The sequence below is a fragment of the Denticeps clupeoides genome, chromosome 4 (assembly GCF_900700375.1).
Source record: "Denticeps clupeoides chromosome 4, fDenClu1.1, whole genome shotgun sequence".
Classification (NCBI taxonomy): Eukaryota; Metazoa; Chordata; class Actinopteri; order Clupeiformes; family Denticipitidae; genus Denticeps; species Denticeps clupeoides.
In genome coordinates this window covers 20699965-20715187 of record NC_041710.1, presented here as the reverse complement: position 1 = coordinate 20715187, position 15223 = coordinate 20699965, and the positions used below count along the sequence as shown (strand labels likewise).

General features: G+C 42.9%; 2 protein-coding genes across 2 annotated transcripts in view; both read right to left on the bottom strand.

The window, feature by feature from the left end:
• The window catches only part of LOC114787848 (LIM domain-binding protein 2-like), a 23995-nt gene extending 23894 nt beyond the window's left edge, over positions 1 to 101 (bottom strand). The window contains exon 1 of the mRNA XM_028975742.1: positions 72 to 101. Within this exon, the coding sequence (XP_028831575.1) occupies positions 72 to 101 (30 nt within the window). The remainder of the gene's footprint in view (positions 1 to 71) is intronic.
• Positions 102 to 285: 184 nt separating this feature from the next.
• Positions 286 to 15223, bottom strand: part of LOC114787847 (LIM and calponin homology domains-containing protein 1-like) — a 33054-nt gene continuing 18116 nt past the window's right edge. Inside the window, 22 exon segments of the mRNA XM_028975741.1 lie at positions 286 to 489; positions 633 to 725; positions 1241 to 1354; positions 1578 to 1603; positions 2066 to 2122; positions 3184 to 3310; positions 3399 to 3457; positions 3459 to 3518; positions 4425 to 4719; positions 4827 to 5292; positions 5396 to 5553; positions 5918 to 6044; positions 7291 to 7323; positions 7839 to 8057; positions 8940 to 9097; positions 9171 to 9291; positions 9596 to 9985; positions 10728 to 11060; positions 12081 to 12353; positions 13026 to 13295; positions 13960 to 14178; positions 14965 to 15045. Of these exon segments, the coding sequence (XP_028831574.1) occupies positions 286 to 489; positions 633 to 725; positions 1241 to 1354; positions 1578 to 1603; positions 2066 to 2122; positions 3184 to 3310; positions 3399 to 3457; positions 3459 to 3518; positions 4425 to 4719; positions 4827 to 5292; positions 5396 to 5553; positions 5918 to 6044; positions 7291 to 7323; positions 7839 to 8057; positions 8940 to 9097; positions 9171 to 9291; positions 9596 to 9985; positions 10728 to 11060; positions 12081 to 12353; positions 13026 to 13295; positions 13960 to 14178; positions 14965 to 15045 (3883 nt within the window).

Sequence of the window (15223 nt, the reverse complement as noted above, 5' to 3'; positions counted from 1 at the left end):
TTGTGAAATTACTAATAAATTTGATGTGTCACATGACCCTTTCCAAACAAAAGTTGGTTCCAATGGCTGACTTCGAAATGGCCACTATGGTCACCACCCATCTTGAAAAGTTTGCCCCTTCACATAATTAATGTGCCACATATCACCAACCATTCCCATTTTATTAAGGTGTATCCATATAAATGGCCCACCCTGTACATTGTAGGTTTTCTAACTTGTGTTTGATGGGTTAATCTATCCTATCTGAAACCAGCATTTGGATAGTATTGTGTGTTAATAAGTCTTTTACCTAGGAGTGTTTGCCACTCCATTGTGTGTGTCTGTCCGAATGTTGCCGTTTGGCTGTTCTACATGCTCCTGTTTTCTGTCCCAGTCAGCTGTTGCTAGGACGATGCTGTCTTGAGGGGAGGAAGGGGAGGAAAGATTGCCTGTCCCAGTAGATGTACGAGAGGTAAGTGGGGTCATCGTCTCTTCAAGAATCCGTTGCTCCTGCGGCCAATAGATTTCCAAGCAGATTACACATCATTCCACACCAAAGTTCTACTCTGGCTACAATTTACACAATTTCACCCAATTTTCACAGTGTCCAAAATGAACATTTCTGGCTTCAGGTGCAGACAGACGTGGCCCACCTCTTCATTGTGTCGTCTCTCCTCCTCCTCAACCTCCTTCTGTGCCTTCTCCCATTCCTGCTTCAGCTTTTCCTGTTCCTGCTGGTATTTCTCCTGCAAGCAGAAGGGTACTAAGGACGTTAGTAATTCTATTAGGAGATGTTAGAGAAAGGAGGCCTCAAAACTGGAAACATAGAAAGTTACTAGAAGAGCACAGAATGAAAAAGCAGACAGCATGGTTGTTTGTGTGACAAATACACGAGCAGACCCTGGATACTCATTTGTAAGGTATATCGCTGGCGACTAAGGTATATCGCTGGCGACTACCACTAGTAATACGAACACCACCTAACACTTAAATAGGAGCCTACCTTCTCTATCTTTTTCACCTGTTAACTGCTAGAATAAAATCTGAAATTGCAGGCAGCTTAACACACCTGCAAAACCAATTTCTGATGAATATGATAAATGAACACAAAGCATGCAAAGGTAAGCTGATCTAAAGTGGACAAACTGTTTATGTTGCAGGCTATTTCACCCGATGGTTTTAAATTACAAACAGATTGCACCTGCATGCTTATATGCAGGTCCCGGCCCCAAATTTCCTGACCTGCAATTTACAAATATACCTGCAGCAGGCGCTCCTGCTCTTGCTGCCACCTCTCTTGGCGTTTGCGTTCCTCGTTGGGGTCCCACGTCCAGTGGTCAACCCTCTTAGCCAGATTCAAGATAGGGGTCTCAGTCTGACACACATACACACACACACACACATGTGGAAAGGTAGGTAGAAACAGACATACACACAGACACAAATAGACACAGAGAAAGGGAGAGGTAACTGATAGGACAGGTTTCTGTAGGCCTCAGGATAGTAATTCTACATGAACTACAGAAGAAGTACAGGATGCAGAAACTGGAAAGAGAAATAGCTTGGCTAGGACAGACACACAGCAATATTATACTCACACAAATGATGGTGTTGTCTACTGCATCTGGGAAAGGTTGAGAAAAAAAGGATCAGAAAACACCAGTTACACATAATAATGAGATAAAAAACATGATCCCTAAAAGGTGTCGCCTAAACAGAAAGCTAAACATTGAACACACCCTGGGAAGCTGATTTATTTAAGTTATATTAGTACTGTAAGTACTACTAAGTTTTAATTTTAGCCATATACACAATTTAAGACACTTAGTGGGACATACTACATACTGCATGTTCAAGGGGTTTTAAACACACACAATGGCACAGGGGATCACCTCAACAGACTTGTGTAGGCGTTTACACACACTGATTTGCCGTAAAAGCAAGGAGACAGCACAACGCGAGAGAGGGAAGGGCAGACAGACAGACGGACGAGTGCGTTATTAGCCACCCCACGCAGCAGTGCCTAACTGGGGCAGCAGACCCGTATAGTTCAGGTCTTTCTTAACCAATCACACTATGGCTTTACCTGGCACAGTGAAGAACTCCCAGCGTAGCCTAGAGCTACCAGAGCTGTGAGAAGAGTCTACACCACACCAAAACACCCAAAACACCCCCCAGATTACCCCACCACAAGGCCCACAGCCAGGGGAGCAAAAGGAAAAAGAAAAAGAACAATAAAGGGAAAGAAGACAGGAAGGAAAAAGGCTGTGATGGAAAGTTCAAGTGATGTACTGAAAAGTTAAACCCTGAAATAGGCGAAGAAGAAATTAATCCTAATTAAAAACTTTAAATAAAACCATGTTTTAAAAAACAATGTTCCCTTTCTTTGCATAATTAATGTAAATTAATGTCTTTTTCTCTGTTATAGTGCTGTGTTAATTACAGTGGTTACTTTTGAATACACTACTGGTCTAATTTCAATAATAATATTGAAATTTCTGAAAATTGGAATAACAACAATTTCACAAACATATTAAGGAGAATGCAAACATATTACAATTAACAGTAAATTACTTGTTAATTAATTCATGTCTTAGCACTCACAGTGTGATTGCACAACAGGGGCTGTTTTCCTATAACTGCACCACATTTTATGTATGGGACTGGTTTTCTATTGTTTTATTTAATAGTTTTCCCATAGACAGAACTATAAATTGTCCATCATACCACACAGACTTTTTGTTTTATTCTTGGTTTATCAATAAAGAGTTGGATTGGTGTTGTTGTTTTCATTTCTTTCATTCCATAGAGAGATAGATATATATAGATAGAGATATTATATACACACACACACACACACACACACACACACACACACACACCACACACACACACACACACACACACACACAATATATATATATTATTATATATATATGTGTGTGTGTGTGTGTGGTGTGTGTGTGTATATATGTGTGTGTGTATATATGTGTGTGTGTGTGTGTGTGTGTGTGTATGTATATATATATATGTGTGTATGTGTGTGTGTGTGTGTGTGTGTGTGTGGTGTGTGTGTGTGTGTATAATAATAATAATAATAATAAAGAAAAAACAGGGCACTGAACACCAGAACACATGAATACAGCAAATGTCTCATATTCCAACCTGCCAGCTCTCTGTTCAGCATGTAATTATCCGTTCTACCTGACTCTGTGGTGGAGTAGGAGGACATGATGCTAATCTGAACTGGTTCCGATTTGCTCTGTTCTGGAGAAGAGACTGAGTGGTCTTCACAGGTCTGCAGTGATGTTTCAGTAAGGCTCAGCTCCATCTAAAATGCAAAGAAATGTACAGATACACTTCTTCATTTCAGTTCTCCCCATCAAGAATATCTTCAGAGACAAGGCAAGTAAACTCACCTGGGTGGTTGTAAGGGCATCTACATTGTGTATAGGCTGTGTCTGGGTGAGTTTGTCACAATGGGGTTGTGACCACGCAGTTCTTCTTGACTCCAGCAGCAAGGTCTGGCTGATTGCCCTCTAAGAATGCAATGCTTAGCATTATGAGTCACATTTGAGAAATGTATTTAAACCATTTGTAATACGCTATGAACATATGTCTTCTTAAGTGCATTCATTCTACAGAACATTCTGCAGTTCTGGAAATGTCCACTAGATTTCACTGTGCCAACACTGCAGAACACTGTCCTGGTCCAGATCCTGGGGCCCTCTGTAGGACTTCCATAGTTTTTTATCTTTTATAATGTGTTGTTCCTGTGTAGCTATCTTTACAGTCTTGACAAATTTGTTTAGGTAAATTTGTGTGTTTCCATTCAAGGGTCTGAACCCTGTAACCTTGAGCTGGACAAGCAGTTAATTATGCTGCTGAAATCTGGGTACTTCTGTAGTTATTGTCTTAGTCTGTATAATGTCACAGTGGATAAACACATCCAGATGTTTCCCAGCCAGAAGACCAGCCAGATCAGGATGCTCCTAAAGGACCAAAACAGTGGTGGCCTTGCAGGTAAGGAATCAGACTCATAATTGAAAGGCTGCGGGACCAGCACCTTTATTAGGACCAGCACCTTTGAAGAAGCCCTTTCTGTTGTGCCTACAGCTTGTCTGGATGCTGTACAATGACAATAAAAGCTTCTTATCTTATTTTATTTTGTGTTTTGCAGTGATCCACAGTACAGCCAGTTTATTGTCTTTATTTTTTCTGATATTATGATGTTACTTATGAAGTCAGTAATTGCCTGATTGTAACATGTTGTTCTGGAGTAGTGCATTGTGGTGGGCTGCTTATAATATAAATGAGAATATTCTGTTTAAAAATATGACATATTAAACCCAATTCATGATTTATGTTTGCAATTTTAAGAATTTAAGGGTTAACTTGTTGATAGCCATGTTCATTGTCCTGCAGTACGCAAAACAAAAACTCACCATATTCACCTTTCAATGTAGACTCGAAGAGTGTAGTAGACACCACCTCCTCTTTGCTGCTCTGCATGGCATCAGGCACTTCCTCTCTCTGTTCCTCTACGATCCCCCTCAGGAAGAGAGTGATTGGTGGCTCCTGCGGAGGCTTTGTATGAGCAGGGGTCTGTTGAAGATCATTTGGTCCGTCTGTGGTGACTGGATCTTCCTGGCTGGCTGAAGGAGCTGGTGCTGAGGGCGAGCTCAGCTTGGTGCTATTCTCTGTGGTGACCTCTCCATTTATGCGCACCAGGCCATCAACCTAGGGCAGAAGGCACATAAACACACACAAACACATTTATGCATTTAAGATTCTTAATATGCCATTTAATGTAGATTTTCCTTCAGTGGTACATCACAGGTCCTGACCTTAACAGGTTTGTGTCCAACCTGAATGTGTTTAGGCTGGCTGTAAGGCTTGGGCGTCAGCAAGGGCAAAGGTTTAGAGGGAGCAGGTGTGTAAGTCGAGGCGTAGTCAGTCATTTTGGGCTGGGTATGGATTTGGTTGGAGGCCTGAGCAAGGATATGGGTTTGGATGGGCACTAAAGTAGGAGGAATGGGGACAGGAACAGAAGGCTGCATGATGGAAGTTGACTCTTGCACAGGCTGGCATTTGGTGGACTGGGCAGGGCTGGGAGCTGTGACAGCAGGGGCATCCACCGACATGGGGCATGGCTGGACAGTGCTCTTCTCACGAGGTTGGGGAATTTGCAGACGTTCCAGGATTGCATCACTGATTGTGAAGCGCAGGGCATAGCGCTGCAACACTGCTGCTGCCTCCTCCGGGGTACGAGCTTTGCGATATGCATCATGCAGCTCCTGTTCTCTACGCTCCCTACAGATTCAAGTCATGAACAAAAGAAACCAAAATAAAGAGAAGGGTAAGACAAAAGAAAGCCCTGATACATTAAGAGGTTAACTGGACGCAAATCCCTTACTTTTCTTCCACAATCTCCTTGTAGGTCTTGATGCTCTTCCTCCTGAGGGAATAGGCTTGCTCTGCAGTCATCATCTTCTCCATCATTTTTCGCTCCTCCTCCTTTTTAATGAGATCCTGCGATGCACTGCGCCGCCGATTCTTCCAGCGTGCCAGGTCCTGCAGTGCCAACATGATTAAACAGGGTTTTGGTCAGTCAAACGGCCTTTACAACGTTTGCATTACCCAAAATGTGTATGTGTACGATAACCGAAAGAATCAAGTTAATTGATTCAGCAGCAAAATGATTCTGATTCTTCAGATAAAGTTTAATTCTACTGTCATGCTTATTTGCCTGCTTGGATTAAATGAAAGGAAGCTAAAATGATCTGATGTTTTTTTGCTTTTATAATGGGAGTGGAGTGAAAAACAAACATCAACACTTTTATGCATATTCATAGTAGCTGTACTATATTTACTATGTTTTGGAGAGGCTGGGCAGTGACAGGGGTGAAGGAATCGCTACTGGTTCATGAAAACTTACATCCTGCCAGTGATCCTCCTCTTCCTTCACTTTATTGTACTGGTTGTGCAGATGCTCATGTTGTGACTGGCTGTGCGGCTGCAGGATGACCTCCTCCTCATAGCGCATGTCAATCATACTCATACTCCTACAAGCCGGAAACAGGAAGTGTTCACAACCTAGCTGCTCCTTAAGGACATTCAATTACAAGTCACGTGGCATCTCAGAGCACGTACTAATGCCATTGCATTTTCAATCAATATCACTTTAATGCTGCTGAAAGCAATGAAGTGGATCTTCTCGTGTGTTCAGGTATGGCCAAAGCCAAAGTTATCTTGCTGGATTTCCTGTCCAACAGTGTTATTAGATTTATGCTGCAAGTGAAGTGATGTTAGAATTTGGCACATGAAGAACATTTCATAAAAAAGAACAACACTCCAAAACAAAAGCCAGAATAAGGGATGGGTTTAATAAGTGAAGCATTATTGCATGCTGTGGCAGTGGGAATTAAACACTCACAAAAAAATGTGTCAAACACTGAAGATCCACAAAGAAAGCAGAGCAAAAATGTACTCTTCCTGAGCGGATCTCAAGGGTATTTCAAGGAACGTTGATTCCCCATAGGCGACCCTGTGACTATTTAAAAGAACCTCTCACAGGTTATGAAAGATTAAAATAATACTGATCTCGGTGCAAGATTGCTCTTCTTAGATTATAATGTATCAACTTCTCTATGGTCCAAATGACTTCAAGGTACCGTTGGGTCCAAAACCAACACTGACCCGGTCATACAAGCCAGTAGAACACTTGCGGTGAGCAGGCAACAGCCCAAGCCCAACCGGCTAGAAGCTCAGGAATGTAAATCTGGGAAGGGTGAAGAATAACAGAGGGAGATATGAGGTATAAACAGTGGCCATTCCACCTGGGAGGGCACTTTTGGTAGCCCAACTCATCGGAATACAAAGCAGGATAGGTCTGTCCAGCAAAGAACACCAAATTTTTCTCAAGCCTGGGTCACTGTTAGAGATACTCTATTTATTTACTCTACATTTTCTCATTTTGTGGTCTGTGGCTGTTCCACCACTATTGCTGGCTTTACTGGTGCCGAGGCTTAGATCAATCATGCACACACACACACACAAACACACACACAGAGCAAACTGAGAAATCCACCACAGCAGATGCCAGCAATGAGGGTTTTAGTCTTTGACATGCATTCCTGTACAGTCAGCCCAAGTAATGGGAAAGAGAAGATGTGTGTACAAAGTGATTGCAAAACATGCAGCAGATCAATCCAGTACAAGCCAAAGGTCGTGAAAGAAATGAAAGCTGGAGGCCATGAAAGAAAGAAAGTAAGATAGCAAGAGAGAGAGCAAGCGAGACAGGAGACTTACTCTGGCTCATCAGTCACTGCTTTGGGGCAGAATCTAAAACATTATAAAACAAATATAAAGCATAAGAACAAAAGAGAAAGAAGACTGCCATTGATTATGTAGAATATCACGTCGTGCAAATATTTTAATGTACACTGAAGTGCAGTGTATGTTGAAATCTGCCATTTCCTGCCGGTTGTAAGCAATCCTGAATGACACAGTGTCATATATGAATGCAATTATGACAATATTATAACAGATAAACCACCCCGGCAAGACACATAGGGGAATTTAGGACTTGTCTGGCTCTGAAGAAAGAATGCATGTTTTTGTGCGTAACGACATAAAGTGAAATATTGCTAAATCAAAAACTGATTGCACATGGAATATTTCTGTGTCATTTAAGAACTACTGTTACAGTAGCATCAAAAATCCATTAGGAATAACTGACAATGTCAACCCATTTAAACATCATTTAAAGGCAAGTTTCATGTTTCTTGAAACATAGGGATGTTTGTTTCACACAGATGCATAGATGGCGGAAAACAGGGAGCAGAGGGGTATCTCACATTGGTGGGAGGTCATCCTCCAGCCAGGAGGGTCTCCTAGGAGGGAACGTGCCCCTCTCTTGAGTTGGAGGGTCAAAGTCATATTTTGGGTCATCGGATGTATGAGCTTCTTTGAGAGGCTCAACATACTCCACAGAGCCCACCTCCTCCCTGTCTGTCACCTGGGAGCACATGCTGGCTGTGTGCATGACGTCTTTGGGCAAGGCCACAGCATTTGAACTAAAGCCGAGAAAGTTACCATGGTTACATTGGCAAGGGGTGTAAATGAGGTGTGGTTAGCCTACTTCAGCAAAGGATAAAGAGTTAAACAAAGGAATTGAAACACAATAGAGCATTAAAACAAAAGAATAACTGTGAAAACTAAACAAAATCACATACAGTACAGGCCAAAAGTTTGGACGCACCTTCTCATTCAATGTGTTTTCTTTATTTTCATGACCATTTACATTGGTAGATTCTCACTGAAGGCATCAAAACTATGAATGAACACATGTGGAGTTATGTACTTAACAAAAAGTGGAGACCTGACCTCCACAGTCACCGGACCTGAACCCAATACAGATGGTTTGGGGTGAGCTGGACCGCAGAGTGAAGGCAAAGTGGCCAACAAGTGCTAAACACCTCTGGGAACTCCTTCAAGACTGTTGGAAAACCATTTCAGGTGACGACCTCTTGAAGCAAAGCAGTAATCAGAGCAAAGGGTGGTTATTTTGAAGAAACTAGAATATAAAACACGTTTTCAGTTATTTCACTTATTTTTGTTAAGTACATAACTCCACATGTGTTCATTCATAGTTTTGATGCCTTCAGTGAGAATCTACCAACATAAATGGTCATGAAAATAAAGAAAACACATTGAATGAGAAGGTGTCTCCTTTCTTTTGGCCTGTACTGTACATATCATTCATGTTAATACACACTACTATCACATATATAAAACTATATTATAGACCAATAAATGTATGAGTGTGTTTCCATATGGGATTCATGGATTACAAAGTGATGCGACAGAAACATGAACACAAAATTAGGTTAGTTTAAGGTCATTTATTAAACTTCCAAGTCACAAACACACTCCACACATGTTCAGTATGTGCTGACCTGTCCTTGGCAAGTGCTTTCTCCTGCTCTCCGGGTTTGGGGTACGTCTGGCACAGCCCAGAGGAGGGAGTGGCTTTATATTTTACTGATCCAGGAACAGGGAGGAACATTTTAAAACTGTGTCCTGCACTCCCTGTTGTCTCGGCGGCACTCCAGACCTGCGAGCATGCATGTCATCTTTTTCCAGATCAGGTAGGGGATCCTCATTGCCGTACTCATCCCCCTCGTCACCATCATAGTCATCGTCTTCATCATCATCACTGGCGGCTGAGTCAGGGCAGGTTTGGGCTCCTTCTGCCCGTCCAGCGAGACTGGCATCTCAACCTTGGGCTCTTGTTTCTGAGATTCTGTTCTGTTAGAGAGTCATCACATTTCAATGTGTGTCATATTTACTGGAACACACACACACACACACACACACAAACTCATAGCAACTGCTATGCAATTACATGCTTTCCCAGAGGAGCAAAGGGACGATTGCACACCACATTCTCTTGTCGTACTTCCTTCATCATCAATCCCAATATTTCAAAAAGCAAGACTTGATATGCATTTCTTTAAATCCAGTCCACGTCAGAGGAGTTAAGTGTCCAACGCAAGCATGTTAATACACACACGAAGTCAGACTATAAGTCTACTAGATCAGTTTATCCCACCTCTGATCTTTCCAGAGCCTGGCCGTTTTAATACCCCAATCTGAAGCACCCTCTATCCTGGGTCTGCACCAATCTTTGAGTTCCTCTTGCTGGGGGATATGAGGCTCCTCTCTGTAGGGCTGAGCTTTGTGGCCAGGTTTTGGTAAGAAGCGATTGTAGCCAGAGGTGTTTGGTTTCTGATGTGTCCCTGTCCGCCGTGCCAGCATGTCATCTTTCTCCAGATCTGGCTGTCGTTCCAGCCCTTCATCCTCCTCAGAGCCCTCCTCCTTCTCCTGGGACTGATAATGAATCTGATCCAGAGACTTGTGTTCAGCCGAGGTCAGATGTTGTGCGATTTCAACACTGGTTCGTGGGATGAGGGCTTTGCTGTGATCAGTGCCACTTTCATCACTGTGTGAGTGAGAGGTGAAGAAACAAGACATGCGGCATGAACTATCACAAAATGAAAAGACCGCAGAGAGCGAGATGCAGCGACAAATGCATTTCTTTCAAACCAAATCATTATCCAAAGATCTCATTACCAATTCGATATATTTTACATACATAATTCCATCACGACTGCTCTGCTATGAACAAGCGCAGTCCTTTCCAAGCAGGGTCCTTCTCATGCTGAATTATATCAGTCATTTTAACAGGGGTGAACAGCACTAAAGAGCAGTGCCACACGCTAAGTGTCAGTCTTGTTTGCTGGTGTAAAGTCACTCCATAATTATCTTAATCATGTTTTAAAATGGGAGGAAACCAATGATTGACAGCTGTCATCCTGCTACTTCCTCATTCTGAATGATTTAAACCTGCACCTGGCAATATGTCACATGTGCTCTTAATTTAATGTAAGTCCTGAGGTTGCCTTTTGACATTACACGAGCGAACAAGCCCCAGGCTTAGCGTGTAGGGCTGCGTTTAGCTCCAGTTTGACACATTAAACATAAGTCAGAAGCAGCAGAAACAAACCAGTGAGAGGGGATCAGCACAAGAACCAGTCTGGCAACACGAGGCTGCAATCTCCACTGTGACAACCGGGCAGTGCATACTTCATTTGTCAAACAGCTAAACTACACCTGGCAGCAGTCTCTGGCACAACATTTCAGCCAGGAACAGTTTGGCCCATTTGGCCCTCTGCAGGCCATACCTGGCCAGCCGCTCTGTGAACTGAGAGCCCATGCAGATGGTGGGCATGGCAACAGTGGCCGAGGAGAGGAGGCGTTGGAGGGTCTGCGACTCGTCCATCTCGCCCCTCTCCTCGTCCTCCTCTCCAGGATGAGAGATGCTCAAGCGCTCCCAGCACTGCTGGTCCATTTCTGTCACAGGACCAAATGTCACAAAACGCTGCCGGTTGCCGTGAAAACGCCGGTTACCACGGGTGCGGCGGGCAGCCAAGTCGTCCTGGGCTGCGATGGTCTTGGAAATAGCTGGGGGGATGGAGTTTTTCTCAATGCAGGCTTGACAGATAGGGGGCGACTCGCTGTTCACGGAAACACAAAATTCATGCCATACACACACACACACAAAAAAAAAAACAAACAAACAAAAAAATACACCAGTCAAGAAATTCGAAAAAACAAGAGGAAAAGGTGAAAGTTAGATATGACAACAGATGAGAGTGGTGATGAATAAGACTCCTGACTGTGTAATGTGATTTACAGAAATACATAGGTGAGGGACAAATGACAAAAGAAACTTGAGAAATTTAAATAAATAATTTAAATGTAAATATAAATGTACATACTGCAAAGGAAGCTTACACAAAATCTGAAGATTGAAGAAATCACCTACAAATTACTACAAGACAGTCATGCCAAACACAAGGAACATTTCCAACAAGCATTTAAAAAGACTTTAAAATTGCCGTTCACAAGCTCCATCCAACCAATTTAGTGCAATCAGCCACAACAAACTATAAAGATTAAATGTTCTTAAAATGTTCTTAAATCTGTTTAAGTTTTAAGGGTAAGTCACGAATTTTTAAGTTACCAAACAGTTCCCACTGGTACTTTGCTATAGAGGAAATCCAAGAAAACCTGAAGCTACATTTAAATTCTCCACTTAACTGATCCTATGACATCAGAGCTGAGACAACCTCACAAAAGTCCCAAAGATTGTGGCCAAAACATCTCCCTTAAGCACACATTCACTGGTGACGAGACCCAACCTTCTTGCTGCCAAGTAACACCAAGAGCAGAGCCAACCTTCACACGCACACAATCACATGCAGTAGATGGGCAGCCGCGATTTATCACGCCATGTAGGGTGCAAATGAAAGCTTTCTTCTGGAATTAAAGGTCTTCTCTAAAGATCAAAGTAAAGCACGGAGCTATGGCGGAGGTTGTTTAATATTCGTTGTAATTCATCTGACCTCAGACTATCCACAAACCCCCTCAATGTCACACCCAGACCCACATCACATCTCCTAATTTCAACATCACCTATGGCTCAATTTTAATGGTGTTAATGAAAAAAAAAAACTTGGGTCAAAGGTCAGCACCTGTTCTCAGTGTTCATCTTGAGACGCTGCCACTTCTCCAAATCTGACTGTGTGATGGATGACTGTGCCAGTGGCAGTATGGGATCCCTATGTGAGAGGGGTCCACTGTGACCCCTCCTTCTTGCCAGGTCATCCTTCTGTGGGTTGGGTACAACGTCTTTCACTTCCTGTCCCTCGCTGTGATCTTCCTCCTGTCTCTGATTCTGAGCGCTTGGGAACGGGTTCTCGTTACGGGTTACGATGGACACTTCAGCACTCTGAACTTCATTCTCACTGTAGTGCAATTGAAAGCAAAACCTGTTATGCATACTAGGAGATAATGATATTTCAGTTGTTACTGACTTAGATTTGTGCTTATATTCTGTAGGGGACTCTTTTATTCATTGTTATTCAAACTAAACTCTTTGGAAATTATTTTATTGCTGTGTGATTGCCTTTGTATATCTTTCCGCTATTTCCATACCTCAATATTATGTGGCAAATACATTATTTAAGATATGCTTATAGATATTTTCAGCAGAAGCTTAATTATCAAACGTCCTGAATATATTCTCACTCTAATGTACATACCAAAACAACTGACAACCAAAAAGCCATTTTGCAATTTGTAAATTCAACATTTAGCTAGTAGAAGCTGTTAATGCTGATGTTCATTAAGCTAATCCTGACAGCTAATGCTAATTGATGAAGTTTTTTCTCTACCTAGTGTTGACTTAATGCTAACGTTCATTAGGCTAATGCTAATTATGTGTTTCATTTGTGTTCTATTCTCTTGTAGCAGTAGGGATAATAATAATAATACATTTCATCCTCAATGAAATATGTCTAGCTTTTGGAAGCATGAAATGTACTGCAATTTATCAATTCATTATCATCACTATCACATCATCAGCTAAACATTATATCCCGTTGCCCCATGGTAGGACATAGTTAATAGGTCAGCACCTTGAATCTGTACTCATTCTGAGGCGCTGCCATTTCTCCATGTCTGATGGAGTGATGGATGTCTGGACCAATGGCAGCAATGGATCTCTCTGCGGGACGGACCCACTCCGAGCCCTCCTATTTGCCAGGTCATCCTTCTTTCTGTGAGGAGCCACCCTGTTGTTCTCTTCCCCATCATCTGCTTGTTCCTCCAGTGTCTGTCTCTGAGAGCTCAGGAATGGATTGTCCTTACGTGTTATGATGGACACTTCTGGCCGATGCTCACTTTCACTAAAGTATCATACAAACCCAGCAACAAAGAACCACATACAAGATACCATATGTAAAAAAACAGAAGTCAGAAAAATGGACCACAAAATAACAAGAAATTACAGAAGTTAGGAAATTAGGTTATATGCACATGCACACACATCAGCAGAGTCCTTGAAGCACAGCATTATGATCCTCTACTTCTAAGACTGGACGAGTTCATGCAGGACCCATATCTTCCATTCATTACGTCCATTTAGCAGCCTCTATTATCCAAAGCAACATACAAGCAAGAAGACGATATTTTAGATAATACTCTTAACCAGAGAGAACAACAACCACTAGTTACAGTGTTAAAGTCAAGTGTCTTGCTCAAGGACATAATGGGAGCAATTTCTTTAATCAAACCCATGACTGTGAGGTCCTCTGGTAAATATGTGAGCCACACAGAGCTGGTATTAGAACAGGCTTACAATATGAATCCTGTTTCTAACATAAGGACAACAAAGATGCTAAAAAAAGCTCAGACTACATATAAAAAAGGTGTCTGCTGTATATTCACTCAGGCTGTGCATCAACCGGAAGCAAATCCACATGCAGTTTGGTTAAAATCCACGCTTGGTCAGCATCTCTCCACACCTGTTTTTCTGTCTCCTGCCTTCCATTTTTCCATCTTCTCCAGCACAGATCGCTGGGAAGCCCGGCGGATACCCTCCCATGTCCTCCTGGTCCTTCTTGCTGCAGACTGCAGGCAGGAAGTGATGTGCTGCGGTGGCTGGGGCTCTGTTCATGCGCAGCCCGCCTTGACGCCAGGTCATCCCGCTGCACGTCGGGCACCTTCCTCTCCTCTTCCTCATCAGAGTCCCAGGCCTGCAGCTGGGCTTGTAGGAAGTCATTGTCCTGTCTGAGGATGATGTCAGGGCAAGATGTCTTGGTTCTCTCTGTCTCATCGCTCTCTCCAATTTTGGACTAAGGGGGGGCGGTTGTCACAACATCAGTTTCAACCCTGCTCCATGTTATTTCATGTTAGTGTCTTTAGTTGTAGCAGCAATTCACACACATAGTTAAAGCTGATGTGTTTTCACCCCATAAGCTTCAAGCACAACTCCAGCAGGCTTCCAAATAATGTTCAAGAAACAGTGTCTAGCAGACAGGGACACACAACAACCATTAAACTGCCATATTTAGCAACCACAGCTTTGGCAAGCTTCTTGTGATACACCCCCCAGCGTTCCCCGTATATCTGTAACCACAATATCCAAGCAAATAACATTACATGAGGCCAAACTGCCAATTAAATTCTGTTCTGATGTCCCCTCTGTTGAGGGCAAAAAAACATTTCCATATTTAAAACAGCACGCCTCTTAAATATAGTGGTGGCTTAGCATTTAGCAATCACAAAAATGCTGCCATACAAAGGGAGGGGGGGGGGGGGGGGGGGGAACAAACACTTAGTATTGTGAGTCCAGTTCCACACATGCCAGCACTCGGACTAGCTGACCGGCTGTACTCAGTAGCGTACAGTGGCAGGTAGGACCCCTAATTCCCTGCCTTCTCCAGCTTCCTCATCTTCCTAACCTCCATCCTCTTCCTCCTGATCTTTTTCATGCACCACAGCACAGTCCCCGGCCCATGTGACTGTCTTATGGGAGCCCTGGACCCTTAGAAGCCCCCGGTGTCTTTCAGGGACCCTGTGGTTCTTATTGGGGTTTGGTCGGTTCCAGAGGCAATCCTCCCGGGTGGGCAATCTTCCTGGATGAGTTCAGGGTGACTGGGTGGGTAAATAATGTGTGGGGGGGTGAGGCTACAGTAAGACTAATGCCCAACCCATTAACACGGATCTTTTTTTCTATCAAGCCAGTTTAGTGAATCAGAGTAAATCGTAAACAGTATATACCAGATGGAAAAAAAAGCTATTTTGAACAAACAGAAAGATCACAGTGAATAAA